The sequence below is a fragment of the Oncorhynchus gorbuscha genome, linkage group LG22, assembly GCF_021184085.1.
Source record: "Oncorhynchus gorbuscha isolate QuinsamMale2020 ecotype Even-year linkage group LG22, OgorEven_v1.0, whole genome shotgun sequence".
Taxonomy (NCBI): Eukaryota; Metazoa; Chordata; class Actinopteri; order Salmoniformes; family Salmonidae; genus Oncorhynchus; species Oncorhynchus gorbuscha.
In genome coordinates this window covers 28,313,160-28,330,916 of record NC_060194.1, presented here as the reverse complement: position 1 = coordinate 28,330,916, position 17,757 = coordinate 28,313,160, and the positions used below count along the sequence as shown (strand labels likewise).

General features: G+C 38.7%; 2 protein-coding genes across 8 annotated transcripts in view; one reads left to right on the top strand and one right to left on the bottom strand.

Moving 5' to 3' along the window:
• Window positions 1-1,602, bottom strand: part of LOC124010141 (dystrobrevin alpha-like) — a 45,739-nt gene extending 44,137 nt beyond the window's left edge. For 4 of the 5 annotated variants that reach the window (XM_046322510.1, XM_046322511.1, XM_046322513.1 and 1 more), the window contains exon 1: window positions 1,569-1,602. In XM_046322510.1, the coding sequence (XP_046178466.1) occupies window positions 1,569-1,591 (23 nt within the window). In that variant the 5' untranslated portion in view covers window positions 1,592-1,602. Of the gene's footprint in view, window positions 1-997; window positions 1,220-1,568 lie in introns of those variants that run through there. The other variant, XM_046322512.1, reaches the window with a different exon arrangement.
• The window catches only part of LOC124010140 (coiled-coil domain-containing protein 178-like), a 28,121-nt gene continuing 10,750 nt past the window's right edge, over window positions 387-17,757 (top strand). Inside the window, exons 1-18 of one of the 3 annotated variants that reach the window (XM_046322507.1) lie at window positions 387-513; window positions 4,392-4,520; window positions 5,877-5,960; window positions 6,775-6,911; window positions 7,019-7,077; window positions 7,784-7,869; window positions 8,000-8,203; window positions 8,403-8,623; window positions 8,715-8,857; window positions 12,051-12,204; window positions 12,423-12,518; window positions 12,624-12,760; window positions 12,880-13,063; window positions 13,772-13,834; window positions 14,009-14,170; window positions 14,271-14,384; window positions 14,647-14,792; window positions 15,074-15,233. In XM_046322507.1, coding sequence (XP_046178463.1) covers window positions 5,903-5,960; window positions 6,775-6,911; window positions 7,019-7,077; window positions 7,784-7,869; window positions 8,000-8,203; window positions 8,403-8,623; window positions 8,715-8,857; window positions 12,051-12,204; window positions 12,423-12,518; window positions 12,624-12,760; window positions 12,880-13,063; window positions 13,772-13,834; window positions 14,009-14,170; window positions 14,271-14,384; window positions 14,647-14,792; window positions 15,074-15,233 — 2,124 coding nt within the window. In that variant the 5' untranslated portion in view covers window positions 387-513; window positions 4,392-4,520; window positions 5,877-5,902. Of the gene's footprint in view, window positions 514-4,391; window positions 4,521-5,480; window positions 5,705-5,876; window positions 5,961-6,774; window positions 6,912-7,018; window positions 7,078-7,783; window positions 7,870-7,999; window positions 8,204-8,402; window positions 8,624-8,714; window positions 8,858-12,050; window positions 12,205-12,422; window positions 12,519-12,623; window positions 12,761-12,879; window positions 13,064-13,771; window positions 13,835-14,008; window positions 14,171-14,270; window positions 14,385-14,646; window positions 14,793-15,073; window positions 15,234-17,757 lie in introns of those variants that run through there. The other 2 variants (XM_046322508.1, XM_046322505.1) reach the window with 2 other exon arrangements.

The window sequence follows — 17,757 nt, the reverse complement described above, 5'->3', positions numbered from 1 at the left end:
GAGCTGGGTGTAGAGCTGGGTGTAGAGCTGGGTGTAGAGCTGTCTACTTTGTTCAGTTATGAAGTTAACTGTACAGAAATCACCAACAAAAAATGCCCATCACATATTGAAATGGTGTATTTATAGCAGCCTATATAGTCAGTTAATAAGAAGTCTAAACAGTCTTATGTTGTCTGTCTGGGAGTCTATTACACTGGACACTGCATGTCTCTGAGTTGCCCCAGTCAGTTATCTGCTCGTGGGGCCTCTGGCCTGGGCAGACAGCACTGAACTGGTACAACTCAGAGACATTGCAAAGAGGCCAAGGGTCATGGCTCCACAAGACAAAAACTCACGAGTGTTCTTGACGTGTTTATGGTTGTTGTTCCTGAATAGAACTGTGTGGTTCCTGAACTGACACTGTGTTCCAACGTGAACTCCTTGATGGAGGAAAAAAAACGGATACTGGCAACTTTATACTGGTGATTAGTGAAGCTGCTTCAGGTCATCTCTGCAACAGAAACAACTGGATGGGTAGGAAATGTATGCGCTCTATACCAAACTGTTGGTTAATGATGCCATTACAGTTTTACAACCAGCCATGATGGCCATGTCAATGACTAGATTATTTTATCTAGAATGGATCATGCTCAGCTCTAGTGTAATTCGGAAAGAATTGAGAAACAGTATGATATTTCAATGTTTTTGTCAAACACATATGATGAGTGAAGAAAGGCAACAGGCAGCAGATGACAGATTTATATGCACATCGATTGCAAAATAACCTGTATCCCTGTAACGACAGAAGCATCCCTACAAATGAGCGACATAACGGTGTCATTTTTACAACATCCAAATAGTCAATAGTTTAACCCTATTCATTGGCATGCATTTTGCCTCGTGATACATTTTTTTCTCGATCTCACTAGTTCCCACTACACAGTAACTTGGATTTTAAACGAGTGATAATGTCGTTTCACTACCGATGTTGCAGTGCATTTGTGCTGTCTGTACTTACCAGGACATCGAGGCATGGTCATAAAACTGCATTGTTTACCTCCAGGAATTGAAGTGTCAGCCGTATCCATATATATGATTACGATTCATTTAGATCAATTCACCATTACACCTAGAACGCTGCTTATCCTGTTATTACTAACGCTTTTTGCCGTGGTGCTGTATTCGAAATGTTCGCGTAATGTTAGCACTACCCAACATTTGCTTCGAGTATGTGGCCTCTGCCGATGACGTAATGCGAAATCTCTTAACTTGCGCCAGTGTACTCTTAACAAATATTGAAGTTGACAAAAGAAACATATAAACACATAATGATTCAACCCACCATGACTACAATGCACAGGAAGTATACGTGCCGTGTCTGGAAACAATCCCCATCAGATTGTTTTATTATTATCATTATTCAAAAGTTTGGGGACACAGAAATGTCCTTGTTTTTGAAATGGAAGCGCATTTTTTTGTCCATTAAAATAACATCAAATTGATCAGAAATGCAGACATTGTTAATGTTGTAAATGACTATTGTAGCCGGAAACGGCAGATTTTTATGGAATATATATATATATGCTTACAGAGGCCCATTATCAGCAACCATCACTCTTGTGTTCCAATGGCACATTGTGTTAGCTAATCCAAGTTTATAATTTTAAAAAGCTAATTGATCATTTGAAAACCCTTTTGCAATTATGTTAGCACAGCTGAAAACTGTTGTTCTGATTAAAGAAGCAATAAAATTGGCCTTCTTTAGACTGGATGAGTATCTGGAGCATCAGCATTTGTGGGTTCGATTACAGGCTCAAAATGGCCATAAACAAATACCTTCCTTCTGAACCTAGCCAGTCTATACTTGTTCTGAGAAATGAAGGCTATTCCATGTGAGAAATTGCCAAGAAACTGAAGATCTCGAACAACGCTGTGTACTACTCCTTTCATAGAACAACACAAACTGGCTCTAACCAGAATAGAAAGAGGAGTGGGAGGCCCTGGTGCACAACTGAGCAAGAAGACAAGTACATTAGAGTGTCTAGTTTGAGAAACAGATGCCTCACAAGTTCTCAACTGGCAGCTTCATGAAATAGCACACGCAAAACTCCAGTCTCAACGTCAACAGGGATGAGGCGACTCTGGGATGCTGGCCTTCTAGGCAGAGTTGCAAAGAAAAATCCATATCTCAGACTGACCAATAAAAATAAAAGATTAAGATGGGCAAAATAACACAGACACTGGACAGGGGAACTCTGCCTAGAAGGCCAGCATCCCGGAGTCGCCTCTTCACTGTTGACATTGAGACTTGTGTTTTGCGGATATTATTTAATGAAGTTGCCAGTTGAGGATTTGTGAGGTGTCTGTTTCTCAAACTAGACACTCTAATGTACCTGTCCTCTTGTTCAGTTGTGCACTGGGGCCTCCCACTTATTGCTTCTTTAATCAGAACAACAGTTTTCAGCTGTGCTAATGTCATGTTCTGTCCATCGTTCGTATGTGTTTTCCTTGTTTTAGTGTTGGTCAGGACGTGAGCTGGGTGGGCATTCTATGTTGTGTGTCTGGTTTGTCTATTTCTATGTCTGGCCTGATATGGTTCTCAGTCAGAGGCAGGTGTTAGTCATTGTCTCTGATTGGGAACCATATTTAGGTAGCCTGTTTTGTGTTGGGTTTTGTGGGTGATTGTTCCTGTCTCTGTGTTTGCACCAGATAGGACTGTTTAGGTTTTCACTTTTCTTGTTTTGTATAGTCTGTTCATGTATAGTCGTCTTTATTAAAAACATGAATAACCACCACTCTGCATTTTGGTCCGCCTCACTTTCACCAGAAGAAAACCCTTACAGCTAATATAATTGCAAAAGGGTTTTCTAATGATCAATTAACCTTTTAAAATGATAAACTTGGATTAGCTAACACAATGTGCCATTGGAACACAGGAGTGATGGTTGCTGATAATGGGCCTCTGTACACCTATGTAGATATTCCATAAAAAATCAGCCGTGTCCAGCTACAATAGTCATTTACAACATTAATGATGTCTACACTGTATTTCTGATCAATTTGATGTTATTTTAATGGACAACAAATGTGCTTTTCTTTCAAAAACAAGGACATTTCTAGGTGACCCCAAACTTTTGAACGGTAGTGTGTATATAAATATACAGTATCAGTCAAAAGTTTGGACACACCTACTCATTATTTTTATTAGTTTTACTATTTTCTACATTGTAGAATAATAGTGAAGACATCAACACTATGAAATAACACATGGAATCAGGGAGTAACCAAAAACAGTGATAGCCAGGTAGCCTTAATATCCAGATAGCCTTAATGCTTTAAGCTAACCCTAACCTTAAACTTTTAGCTAACCCTAACCCTTTAACCTAACTCCTAAACTTAGCCAAATGTCTCAGATTTACGTACAGAATAACACAAAATGCTCTGAGATCAGGTTTCCAATTTAGGCATATGTTAGAGGGCCTCTGCTTTGATGTCAGAGGGCCTCTGCTTCAGCACAGCAACCGGTGCATTAAATCACCAACAGGCTCCTGAACAGCTTCTATCCCCAAGCCAAAAAACTGCTAAAAAGCTAACAAAATGGCTACACGAACTGAGTTTTTTATTTGATATATTTCACCTTTATTTAACCATGTAGGCCAGTTGAGAACAAGTTCTCATTTACAACTGCGATCTGGCCAAGATAAAGCAAAGCAGTGCGACACACAACAGAGTTACACATGGGATTGTTGACCCTTGTATTTTATATTTTAGTCTCTATGCACACTCACAGGACTCTACACACTCATGAACACTGACACTCCAACACACACACACACACACACACACACACACACACACACACACACACACACACACACACACACACACACACACACACACACACACACACACACACACACACACACACTCACATACAATAATCATAAACGCTGCTGCTACTTTGTTTAACATATATCCTGATGTCTATTGCTGCAATATCCCTGCACATTGTAAATATGGGATTGGAACTGACCCTGTATATAGGTTACTTATTGTGTTCTTCTTAATTCTTTGTATGTGTGTGTTTTTGTTCTGCCTTATGTTATTTTTAGTACTACATTGATATTGATTACTGCATTGTTGGGTTAAGAAAGACATTTCACTGTACTTGTGCATGTGACATTACAACTCTACTTAAGAATGTGTTTGTTTCATATGGTTGTTTTGCTTTTCATCTTTTGTCCTACTGGGCACACACTGGTTGAAACAACGTTGTTTCCACATAATTTCAAGGAAATTACGTTGAACCAACGTGGAATAGATGTTGAATTGACATCTGTGCCAGTGGGGTGTAATTGATGTGTTTATAGATATGTATAGTGTAATTGTTGTTTATTGGTGTGTTCATGCAGAGCTCATGTGCGAAAGAGACCGCGGTCTCAGCATGACCCCCTGCTTAAATTAAGGTTAAAAAACAACCTAAAAAAATAAATGGTGGCTGTGTCGAGTGGAGTGAACTTGAGACAGCTGAGGCAGCAGAGGTATGTATTGTGTTTAATAGCTTACTGTTTTTTGGGGGGGGGGGGGGATTGAGAGAGCGTGCAGTTTTATTCACGTAACACCTTAGTCTGTTAGACCTTTGATATTGAATCCCTGTTGAATATTGTGTTTGCTGTGTTGCACTGAAAATCAGTTTGCTGTGCTTCCACATAAAATTGGCTGTGTTTTGTTTCAGGCCTTTGTAAAACTGTAAATTACCTTTGGTGACATCAATTACGCCTGACCAGTAAACTGGCGTACTTTACTATATTTGTAATACAATCTATATATTTTGTGATAATCCTATCTTGCATGCTTCCATACCAGTATCCAGTTAAGGTCTTATTGACCCTGCCCTATTTTAGAACCTGTCTCAGATCTAAGAATGGTAGGCATATAATGTCTGCTCCTTATTTTGTTTAACTTCTAGAGCATTCAATTGTGCTTTAAGTGGAAATGGCATTGATTGACAGTAGGAAGTGACATGTATTGTGTTGGTATCTCATCACTTAATGCTCAACAAACAGATAATTTTTATGTTGTACTTGTAATGAATGCATGTGCAATTGCTGCTTAAGCACAAATGTGATGCCCCATTGTCCTTTCATTCATAGGCTAACTTGCTTCATGACTATTTTCTACAACAAGCCTTACTTACCCTAGTATAATTACATTTGTTATTCCTCTAGTCAGCCAAACAGTTTCACTGGGAAACTTCATGCAACTTATCATACTAAAATGCTGTTATAGTGTCTCAAAATGTCTAGACTTTAGCCTAACCTTGGAGAAAACGTTCCTCTGAATTAATACAACACATAATATGTCCCACTAACTTAGATGGCAGACGAGCAATGCCTGTGCCATGCAAAGGGCCTCGAGAAGCCGTGAGGGGTTATTATTTGTCATATTATAAAGTACAATGAACAAACCTCTACTACTGCTCTTGAATGCAGCCCTTTGCTTGTTGCTTAGCAACCATGTGACACGGGAAGTTTACGCAGCCATTCAACGCGGAATAGAATCACACGGGACATTACAACTCCTTTCTTGTAACTTTCTGGTCATAAAATAAAGTTAGTTGAACATTTCATCGGATATATTGTTTCCAGATAACATAGTTACAGTAGCGCCTGAATCAGGATGTTACAATTTTAAAAGAACGAAGGCCTATCCATTCTGGGAACAAGTAAGTTGATAGCCAACTCGCTCACACCTTCGACTTTCTTTCATGCCATAACATAAGACATGACACACAGCTTTGCCATTAGTTTGCACAGTGGCAAGATGTAAAGGTAGCAAATAAGTGATTTAATTTCACCAACATTGATCTAACTAACAATCATTTGTTTTTTGCATAGTATTGTGGAGATTGCATATTGCGACAATGCCTGAAGTTGAACCACTTAGATTTCCATCAAGGGAGGACGGGCCAAGTTTACAAGGTTTGAATGAAATTTTGCACAAATAATAACCCCCTCACACACCTAAACACTTGAAAGGTAATTGAAACAGAACAGAGATACAGGTGGTAGCATTGTTATACAATGGGGATACTGTCTGTCATCGCACATTGTCTTGCTTCTAAAGAGACACTTGAGACAGATTGCCACAACAGCAGGTAATGTTCTCTCACATTACAGTCCATGACAAAAGGTGAAAGTCGCCCACCTGCTTAATCATATTTCATATGAGCGCTCCAGCTGCAGCATCATCTTACATAGAGTAGGCTATGTTGTGCCTTGGAAGCACTGGCCTAAAGTGTATGTTAGACTGAGTAGGATATCTGTTTCAATATTGTGCATTTAGGCCAGGAGCCATACTGCAGCCAGATGGCACCCTTCCACCGCTAAGCCTATATTGTCCTTGAGTCTGCCACAGGAGGCTCAAATTAGGCTTCCCTGGCCCTTGGCCTATTCCCTGATGCTTACAATACAGTGATTGGTTATAAGGACATTTATGGGTGATAGTGGAAATTACATAAGATCATTGTCTTATTGTCATAACACTGTGTACAGTAAGTCTCTTTCACACAAAGTGGAATATGTGTCCAATATACTATATGTTTGTGTCAGATTTTTTCATATTAATGATTCCTTATGTTATACTGTCATACTGTTGTTTGTATGTATCATATTTATGGGAAGCAGTTATGTGTTTTTGGCTTTTCATCAAGACAACCCCAAATTATCATGAATCGGGGCATAGGTCTAACTCTTCAACTTGATTTACGGCTGGTCATTTCTGATATCTTTTAAGATCAGGTAGATCTTCAAGCAGTGTGCCCCAGCAGACGTCGCAGTTGTGCCCTGGTTAACACACCCTCGCCGTGCGTCAACAAAGCTGTTTGCCATATTCAGGAGCTGAAGAGGAAAGTGGAGAACTGGTGTCAACAGGTAAGATTCAAAGTGTGATCATGCAAAAAAGCCTTTTGAGTTAATTATGAGTTAAAAATATGAATCTTTTTTTTTTCTGTCATTTGTCTGCCTGTCTCCTCTACCAGTCAGGAAATGTTCAGCATCAGATGTCTCATGAAAAACAGCAAAAAAGCAAAACATTTAGGTAAGATGTATCTTTTTGGTCCTATGTTATATCCTATGTGTCACCTCCAACTCCAACCCATTCAAAGTCCGATTAACCCCAAAATCTCATCTTAACCCTAACTCCTAACCCTAACATTTAACCCCTAACCCTAATTCTAACTCCAGCACTAATTCTAACCTAAACATGCTAGAAATAGCCTTTTTCCTTGTGGGGACCAAAAAAATGTCCCCTGTTGGTCAAATTTTTGTTTGTTTACTACTCTTGTGGGGTATAGTTTAACACGTCCACAACAACCCATTAACAAACCCACACAAGCACACACATGCACATTGACTCACACACAAATATACACACACACCCACACAAACACAGTCAACGTTGGTGTTCTATTATATACTATTGTCAACTGCGTGACCAAGACACAATATTTGTAAATACAGTCATACTGGACATAGCACATTCATGATCTATACTGATCTATTACTTGTTATTTTTAACTTGACTCTTATTATTGATATTTATTATTGGTTATTGTACTGTAATATTGAGGGAGTTAGCACACAAGCATTTTGCTGCACCTTTCAAACCTTCTTTAAACTGTGTACTTGATGAATACAGTTTGATTCATTTTTTTTTATTAGTCTTCATTTAAAGCTTTACATTTACAGCAATGAATGTTCCTATTTCTTCAGGTCTGTGAAGAAATGTGTTCTATGTTTTCCAGATTGAATTCCAGTGAATCTGTGTCTTCAATGATACCTACAGAGTTATACATCGAAGGCATTGGACTAAGTGCAAGAGGTGAAAGAGGTGAATATTTTTTATTTTTTTAAATCAAATGAGAGGGATACAGTGGCATCTATCTATAATGGAATCTATAACATGCACACTATTTTGAATCAACCATATACTATACGAGCATCTCTCTTCCTTCATACAGAGGGTGACCTGTTGTCTCCACTGCGTAAGGAAACCACGGACGTCCTGGTAGAAGTAGTGTATCTGATTGAACGTCTGGAAGCTGATCGCCAGGATGCAGAGGAGGCTCTACAGTCGGAGAAGAAGAGAAGGAGAACTTTAGGGAGGAAAATGTATAGTATTTCACTGTGGAAGCAGCAGGAGTTCCCTGTAGCTGTCCAGAAAGGTCAGTCAGTGGCAAAAGACAAATATCCCTTAAAGAAAGGTCATTCATGTTGTTATCACTCTTTTATTAGGAGTATTATTGTGCAACACTTGTTGTTTAAGACAAAATAAACTGTAATCTAGTAGGTTTGGTAAGTTCATTATATATTGCTTATAGTGCAACTTTACTTGAAACCTGGATATGTGCTGTTTCTCTCCAGAGCATGAGGCCTGTACCAGAGACATCAGTGAATTGAAATGGCATCTGAAATTGAGAAGAGATAAACTTCACCAAGTGACAGATAGATTGATCAAGACAGAAGTTCTGAATCGGCGGTTAAATGAGGACATTGATTTCATCAAGAAAAATGGGCCTCTGGTGAAGGAAAAACTGCAGCTGGAGAGCGATTTCATGATCCAAATTAATACGGCTCAACATAAGGTACTGTTCACAATTCATTTTGTTCAAGTTTTTTTCTACACTGTTATTATCACATATATATTGCATATATTTATATATATTTTTATTTTAGGCCCTTGAGACATTTTCAAAGACCTTCAGTGAACTGAAGAGTTTTCAAGAAGAGATGAGAAAGGAAGAACTGAAAGCAGATGAGGATAGAGGATTGATGTTCAATGAACTTAAGGGCATCAGGAATCTGCTAAATGACAGACTGTGAGTACAGTATACAGCATATTAAATAGTATTACAGTGTCACGCCTGCGCTCACTCCCTCTCTCTGGCACTCAAGGGTGCCAGGCTGCCCATCATTATGCACACCTATCACCATCATTACGCACATCAGCGCTTCATTGGACTCACCTGGACTCCTTACTTTGTTGATTGCTTCCTCTATATCTACAGGCGAAGTCGGAAGTTTACATACACCTTAGCCAAATACATTTAAACTCAGTTTTTTTACAATTCCTGACATTTAATCCTAGTAAAAATTCCCTGTCTTAGGTCAGTTATGATCACCACTTTATTTTAAGAATGTGAAATGTCAGAATAATAGCAGAGAGAATGATTTATTTCAGCATTTATTTTTTCCATCAGATCCCCAAGTTTACATACACTCAATTAGTATTTGGTAGCATTGCCATTAAATTGTTTAACTTGGGTCAAACGTTTTGGGAAGCCTTCCACAAGTTTCCCACAATAAGTTGGGTGAATTTTGGCCCATTCCTCCTGACAGAGCTGGTGTAACTGAGTCAGGTTTATAGACCTCCTTGCTCGCACACACTTTTTCAGTTCTGTCCACATATTTTCTATAGGATTGAAGTCAGGGCTTTGTGATAACCACTCCAATACCTTGACTTAGTTCTCCTTAAGCCATTTTGACACAACTTTGGAAGTATCCTTGGGGTCATTGTCCATTTGGAAGATCCATTTGCGACCAAGCTTTAACTTCCTGACTGATGTCTTGAGATGTTGCTTCAATACATCCACATAATTTTCCTACCTCATGATGCCATCTATTTTGTGAAGTGCACCAGTCCCTCCTGCAGCAAAACACCCCCACAACATGCTGCTGCCAACCCCGTGCTTCACGGTTGGGATGGTGTTCATCGGCTTGCAGGCCTCCCCCTTTTTCCTCCAAACATAACGATGGTTATTATGGCCAGACCAGAGGACATTTCTCTAAAAAGTACAATCTTTGTCCCCATGTGCAGTTGCAAACCGTAGTCTGTTTTTATGGCGGTTTTGGGGCAGTGGCTTCTTCCTTGCTGAGCGGCCTTTCAGGTTATGTCGATATAGGACACATTTTACTGTGGATATAGATACTTTTGTACCTGTTTTCTCCATCATCTTCACAAGGTCCTTTGCTGTTGTTCTGGGATTGATTTTCGCACCAAAGTACGTTCATCTCTAGGAGACAGAATGTGTCTCCTTCCTGAGTGGTATGACGGCTGTGTGGTTCCATGGTGTTTATGTTATACTTGGGTACTATTATTTGTACAGATGAACGTGGTACCTTCAGGCGTTTGGAAATTGCTCCCAAGGATGAACCAGACTTGTGGAGGTCTACAATTTGTTTTACTGAGGTCTTGGCTGATTTCTTTTGAGTTTCCCATAATGTCAAGCAAAGAGGCACTGAGTTTGAAGGTAGGCCTTGAAATACATCTACAGCTACATCTCCAATTGACTCAAATTATGTCAATTAGCCTATCAGCAGCTTCTAAAGCCATGACACCATTTTCTGGAATTTTCCAAGCTGTTTATAGGCCCTTTTACTTCCGGTGAAACTAGAGGGCGCGCACTTCAAATAAATAATCCTAAAAATGATGGATATTAAACATTTAGGTAAATATAAGTGTCTTATATCGGTTGAAAGCTTAATTTCTTGTTAATCTAACTGTACTGTCCGATTTACAGTAGCTATTACATCGAAAACATGCCATGCGATTGTTTGTGGACGGCGCCCCATTTCAAAATATTTTTCCACCGGCACAGGTTTCATAAATTCACAAATAGCGATTAAATATTCACTTACTTTTTGAAAATCTTCCTCTGATTTGTCACCCAAAGGGTCCTAGCTATAACATGTAGTGTTGTTTTGTTAGATGAAATCCTTCTTTATATCACAAAAAGGCAGTTTAGTTGGCGCCATCGATTTGAGTAGTCCACTCGTTCAACATGCAGAGAAAGGAATCCGAAAATCTACCCCTAAACTTTGTTTCAACAAGTCAAAATAGGTTTCTATTTTCTCCTCATATACCCTCAAATGTAATCAAACTATAATATTTATACGGAAAGAAGTATGTTCAATAGGAAACCAATTTTAGCAGGTCTTCATGGTGCGCCCAAACACACATTTCCAAGACTATGTCCTTGTCCTAAAACAAATATTTCTTATTCGTTTTTGAAGTTACAAGCCTGAAACCTTGAACATAGACTGCTGACACCCTGCACAAGCCATAGGAATTGCATCCAGGGTGTTAATTGTCAGTATGACCTTATTCTTGTTATTGTAAGAGGATGGTCTCTCAAAAACATTATTGTTAGTTTTACTTTGGATTTTCTCCTACCATATCTATTGTGTTATGCTCCTACATTATTTTAACATTTCTACAAACTTCAAAGTGTTTTCTTTCCAATGGTACCAATTATATGCATATCCTTGCTTCAGGGCCTGAGCAACAGGCAGTTTACTTTGGGCACGTCATTCAGGCAGAAATTGAGAAAAAAGGGGGCCTAGCCCTAATTAAAGGCACAGTCAACTTAGTGTATGTAAACTTCTGACCCACTGGAATTGTGATAAGTGAAATAATCTGTCTGTAAACAATTGTTCGAAAAATTACTTGTGTCGTGCACAAAGTAGATGTCCTGACCGACTTGCCAAAGCTATAGTTTGTTAACAATTAATTTGTGGAGTGGTTGAAAAACAAGTTTTAATGACTCCAACATAATTGTATGTAAACTTGTAACTTTAACTGTATCTGTTCCTCAGTTTGATCCCTGTGTCAGCATTAACGTCGTTTTGTTTCACCTATCCAGACGCTGTCCGTGTTTTGTTTCACCTATCCAGACGCTGTCCGTGTTTTGTTTCATGTTTGTTATTTATTAAATGTTCACTCCCTGTACCTTCTTCTCATCTCCCAGCGTCTGTCCTCACATACAGTATCTGATAGCTACCCAAAGTTTTTTTTAGGTTAAAAGGAACCAGAAGGAACCAAGGAATAATTGTCCAAGTAATCTGTCCTGTTAAATCTCAAATATCTCTGTAATCACGCGGTAACTTAACCTGACAGTGTTGTTATAAAGTACTTACAACTGTTGCGCCATGCTTGCAGTTTGCGCAATTAGACATACATGCAAAGTTTATGAATAATTTCACTTCAAAAGATGATTGTATTATTTTGTCCAGAACTGAGTTCCAGCAGCTGATAGATTATTGGGATGGCTACTGCATTACATTGAAGGAGACAGAAGAGAGGGTAGCTTTGAAGGAGGAGGAGTGGGGAGACATGTCACAACATATCCCTGTGCTAGAGGTGCAGGAGACTGCAGTCAATGATCTGGTGAGTACTGTACTGTGCTAACTGTGTACTGTATGTTACGTCAGCACATGTGAGCCAGTCTTTAACTTAAATGATTTTCACCACTGTGAACAACTGTATTTATCATAATTAATGAATGAACAAATTAATGAGGAATTTTACTTAAGGAATATGCTGAAACATGCACCAATGTTCCTTACACATTGAGAATACAATGTATAGTTATTTTTTGGTCACAGGTTGTGGAGTTGAACATATTTATTGAGGTTGAAGGTAGAAAAATTGCACAATTAAAGGAAGAGATTTCAGAGCTGCAGAAAGAAGTCCATGCAACCGTAAGTGATGATAGTTATTGTTGACGTTGAATATTTCTCACGATACTTTATTTATTCCATACGACTTATTGCATATTTATTGCTTCCTAACGTTGCATATTCCAGAGACTTGCAGGTGAAGCGGCGGTCTCTCACTCCGAGGAGGTGTTCTGCAAGAAGCATCAGGACATCTTGGCTCTCCATGAGGAAAACAAAGAGTATGAACTAGAGACTGAGGACTACAGTAACACAATATATGAGAGGTACTGTATGTAATTTGTGTGTGTGTGCATACTTACGTATGTGTGTGTATGTATGCATACTTACATAGCTGTGTGTGTGTGCATACTTACGTGTGTGTGTGTGTGTGTCCATCCATCAGTGAGCAGGCGGTGAAGCAGCTTCAGAAGGAGAGGAAGCGCATGCTACAGAAGATCAGTGTGAATGAGGAACAGAGAGAAGAGGCCAAAGAGGAGTTGTCCCAGGTGGCAGCAATGCATGCTAACACCAAGGTCAACCTGGAGGAGCTGGAGCAGCAGACCTTCATGGAGGAGCAGAGGATGAGGGTCCGTGTGGAAAGAGACATGCACTTAACTCGACATCCATACACTTTTACCTGTAGTATGATCAAGGCCACAGATGTAAGATCTTAATTTGCAATGCAGGACATTTAAAACGTGTGGTGTATTTGAGGTTTAAAAAGGATTGTGAGGTTTGTAATTTCCACTGAGATTTCAGACTTGATTTTCCCTTATGAAAAATGTATCAACCACTACAAAAATGTCCATGAATTATAATCCACAGAATCATTTACATTTCTTGTCGCTGCAGGATTAATTTCCTGCTGTAGCAAACTAGCTCAAATGAAGATCTTACATCTGTAGAGATCCATGCACTCTTACCTGTAGTACCATGCTCATAACACATAGAGATCCATTTTATCAGAATTTAAGAGGGTAAGTTAGAGAGACACTGATTTATAAATGAATCCTACATGAGGTTGCATATCCTCATTGACACAAGTGTTTGATGTGTTTGATGTTTAAATTCAAATTCCGTTAGATATTGTCAATCACATAATCTGCATTAGTTGTCGGTGAGAGAAGCACATGCTTTTAGAGATTCATCCATGCTTGGAGTCTCTATCAAGGTGGGTTTGTGAAAAGAGCCCTTGCAGATAGACATTCAGATATGCACTAGTAGATTCATGTACCATGATGAAGTGGGCTTCTTTACTAGTGTTACTGATGCAACACATATACATATCTCCTCAGAAAGTGATTGAGAATCTGAAGAAAGACATGATGAGCGAGATGAAAACCATGGCCATTCTAAAGGTAAATCTCTTCTGTCTGTCTTCTGTGGAGTTTTGACTTTCACGGTTGGTTCTGCCAAGCATCTTTTTGCAACCAGCTGTGTTCTAAAACCAGTAATCTCATAAAACTGATCTTGGAAGGTGATATGATTCCTTGTGTACAACAGTTTTGTTACATTTTTAAACTGTATTTTAGGATACATTAACAACATTTAAAGCAGAATTACACCAGGAGCAAACCAACACAGAAAACGCCAGATGGGAACTTCATAAGGAATTTGAAAAGGTGTCATCAGCTACAAAACAACTGGAAATTGAAATGGAAAAACTGAGAAAGGTTTACAATGATAAATCTGAGGTAATCTAACATTTTATGTTCAGTTTACTGTATTTCAAACATTTTAGTGAGATATGTTGAGTGTTTTAAATTCAATTGATTATTAATTTCTCTGTTTCAGAAAATTGAACGTTTAAGGGAGAAACTCTGTGATATTCTCACAGAACACAAAAAAACTACAAATTGTCTGGAAAAGGAAAGGAACCTGAAACTTGACCATCTAAATACAGTCAAGGTAAGATAAAGCAAGGATTTACACACAGTCACCATATTTGTAAAAAAATTGTGAGAAATGTAATTGATATTAGCACAACACATTTCATGATATAATGTATTACACCCAATACACACACATGATTTACAAGTGATAGTGTAATGTATTTGAAATCACAAGGTGGGTGGTGGGACTTAATAAAAGTTATTGATGTTGAAATCATGCTGCCAAGTTTCATTGTGGCGCGAGGTTCATTCATTTCAATCTTGGTTATTGTTGACAGGAATTACACCAAGATGTTACCAAGAGGTTTGACCACACCTTGAGCAGAATCACAGTCCTCACTGCTAAGTCCAAAGAGTACAGAACAGAGTCTGACAGGATGGAGGAAACAGCAGCCACAATGCCAGATGTCATTGAAGAGCTACAGTAAGAATCTCTCCTCTCCTCACAACCACCCTCTGTTCTGCCAATATAATATAATAGGCCTTCTACCCTATCTAGAGTATTTAGAATGTATTATCATTGTAAGCCTGCTGCACCAGAGACCCTGGAAAGCTTGAATGTATTAGTTTGATTCATGCTGTTCTCAGAGCGTGAAGCGTCACCATTAACATTGAAGCCTTGGCTTTTCCATCATTGATATTAGCACAGGAATCAGCTTGGTATTATTCCAAATCAATTGATTGCCGTTCACCTGTATTTATCAGGTCCGTCCTTGATGCCGTAGAGTTCAAAAACCAAACAGCTACGTTGATCATGAACACCTTAGAACGTGATATCAACAACTGTCAACAACGGATTGAGCAAGCAGTGCAAACTCACACTACTCTATTCACAACCAGACAGCAAAAAATGGAGGAAACCAAGGTAAAACACTGGGTCATTTGGTTAATACAAGGTGGTTTGGTTTATGTTGTACTCATTGTATTGGATGTTAGTGTTACTGGTATTCCTCATACAGCTAATCTTACTGGAATTGAGACAATGTACAGTAACATTTAGGTAGGCTAAAAGCAGGTAGGCTAAAAATATTTGTTAGTTTTCAAACAAATGCCCATTGGCAATTGTCTTCAAAGTGGTATATTGGTAACAAACACAAGAGAAAGTCTGAAAGGGTCCTCAGCTTATTGTGTAGTTATTTGTGGATTAGTGTCACTAGAATTACTCGCTACAATCCGTTGTGAGAAGACCACAACAGCATCCTAAGCAATTAGAATTACAAGCCAAGGTCAATCGTGTTGTGTTTTTTAAAGAAGTGACAACTAACTGTTGGAAAGTATTTTTCCAAACTGATAACCAACTGAACACAGACTTCAATTCATGTATCCCACGTTGGTTCAATGGAATTTCATTGAAATGACTTGAAAACAACGTTGATTCACCCAGTTTGTGCCCAGTGGGAAGGCCTCTCCTGTATTGGTGAATCTTTCTTGGTTGGACATTTGCTGTATTCAGTTACCTCATCATTAATTTAAACACAAGCCTATTCTTCCCAACCTCACACCATTGACAAAACACATTTTTACCAATGTAATGTTTTTTGTATTCACCTCAAAATGAGTGTAAAAAAAATCTCTGTGGTGTACATTGTTTTATATTTAAGCCTTGTTTTAAAGTGGCAATCAGCAGTTGAAAGAATAACCAAGGGTGTCCCCGCTCCTGTTTCGGTAAAAAGGTGAGGAATGGGACTGGAGAAATGTTACCACTCTCAAATTCATAGACAGAGCTATGGATGCAAGGAGTGATCATCAATGAGATCAACATTATAGTTTTAACCATGTTTAGAGGCTATAGAGTTTGTTTACATTTACTTTGTTTACAAACATTGCAGTTAAACAAGCTTATATTTTGGGTTCTAATGGGGTAAGACAGTTGAATTAAGCTCATGGGCCATTTATCAGTTATATTCTTCAAGAAACTTATAGGTATATATCATTAATTTATGAGTCCAAAAATGGATGTAGCAACTGCAGATTGCCTCTTTAATGGGAGAGCCCAATTTATTGTAAGGTTTTCATCTGCAGCATGCAGGATTATCAGCCCAGCCACCGCCTCGTGGCTGATGGGAGTCTCACATGGCTTATCTAATGTGAAATCGCCATGTGGTATAGAGTTTCATTAAACGGTGATCAAGAATGCATTAGTTCAAAACAAGAAAAGGCAATGGAGCTAGGCCGCCATGCATCCGCGAGTGCAGCAACTTTAAAGAAGTTGTTGGCGTGAGACAATTTAAGAATTAGGAAGTCTTCCTCATAGACACAAGTCCCATTAGCCTGATAAAAAGCAATCATGCAAAAATAGCTTTAGCCTTTTTCACTTGAAAAAATGTAATGGAAACAACAATAGGCCTATCGCCCCTCTCACCAAATAAAAAGATCAAGAGGACTGTTAAGTTAGAAGGAAATTGGTTAATTTGATCATTATGTTCATTAGGTCCTATATAACTACTGCTGTACACAGTTTCTATTCATATACTGTCCATACTTTCTATACGCGTTCTGAAATGTATTAACTTCTTTCTTTTTACTTTTTGGATTATGTGCGTAATCGTTTTGTATTGCTAGGTATTATTACTGCACTGTTGGAGCTAGAAACACAAGCTGCAAATCGCACCTGCAATAACATCTGCAAATATGTATACGAGACCAATACACTTCGATTTGATTTGAATATACAGCACACACATAATGTCCACATTAGCATAACGTAATAAGCACACTAAGCATTTGGAAACTGCCGTGCGTGACTCAGAGAACAAATAAACACAGTAATGACTGGACACATTGAGATATCAAATTACACAGGAGAAAGATGCTGACCTCATAATATCATTGGAAGGCCCCAGAGGTCACCATGGATGTTGACTGTTGGGATGTTAACTGTCAGGTCGAGCACATTAGTATTGCTAACAGCTCAGAGGAGGCTTGTGTTTGTGTGTGGGGAGACACTAAGGGGACTTTTTGACCTGCATCCCATTGACAGCCCAACTAGCCAAAATCTATAACCAACCCTTACCTTAACACTAACCTTAACAAAACCCTTAACCCTAATCTTAACCTAATTTTCACCAAAACACTGTTGTGTATCCACAAACAGTTCTATTCAACTCATGAAGTCGCCCCATACACTGAGTCAATTGAAATTAAATTAATCAAAATCAGCTGAAGTCCAGTTATTCAACAGGTACAGTGCCTTCAGAAAGTATTCATTTTCCCCACATTTTGTTGTGTGACAGCCTGAATTTAAAATAGATTTCATTTAGATTTTGTGTCAAAGTGTTGTGTTTGGAGCAAATTCAATACAACACATTACGGAGTACCACTCTCCATGTTTTCAAGCATAGTGGTGGCTGCATCATGTCATCGGTATGCTTGTAATCAAGGACTGGGGA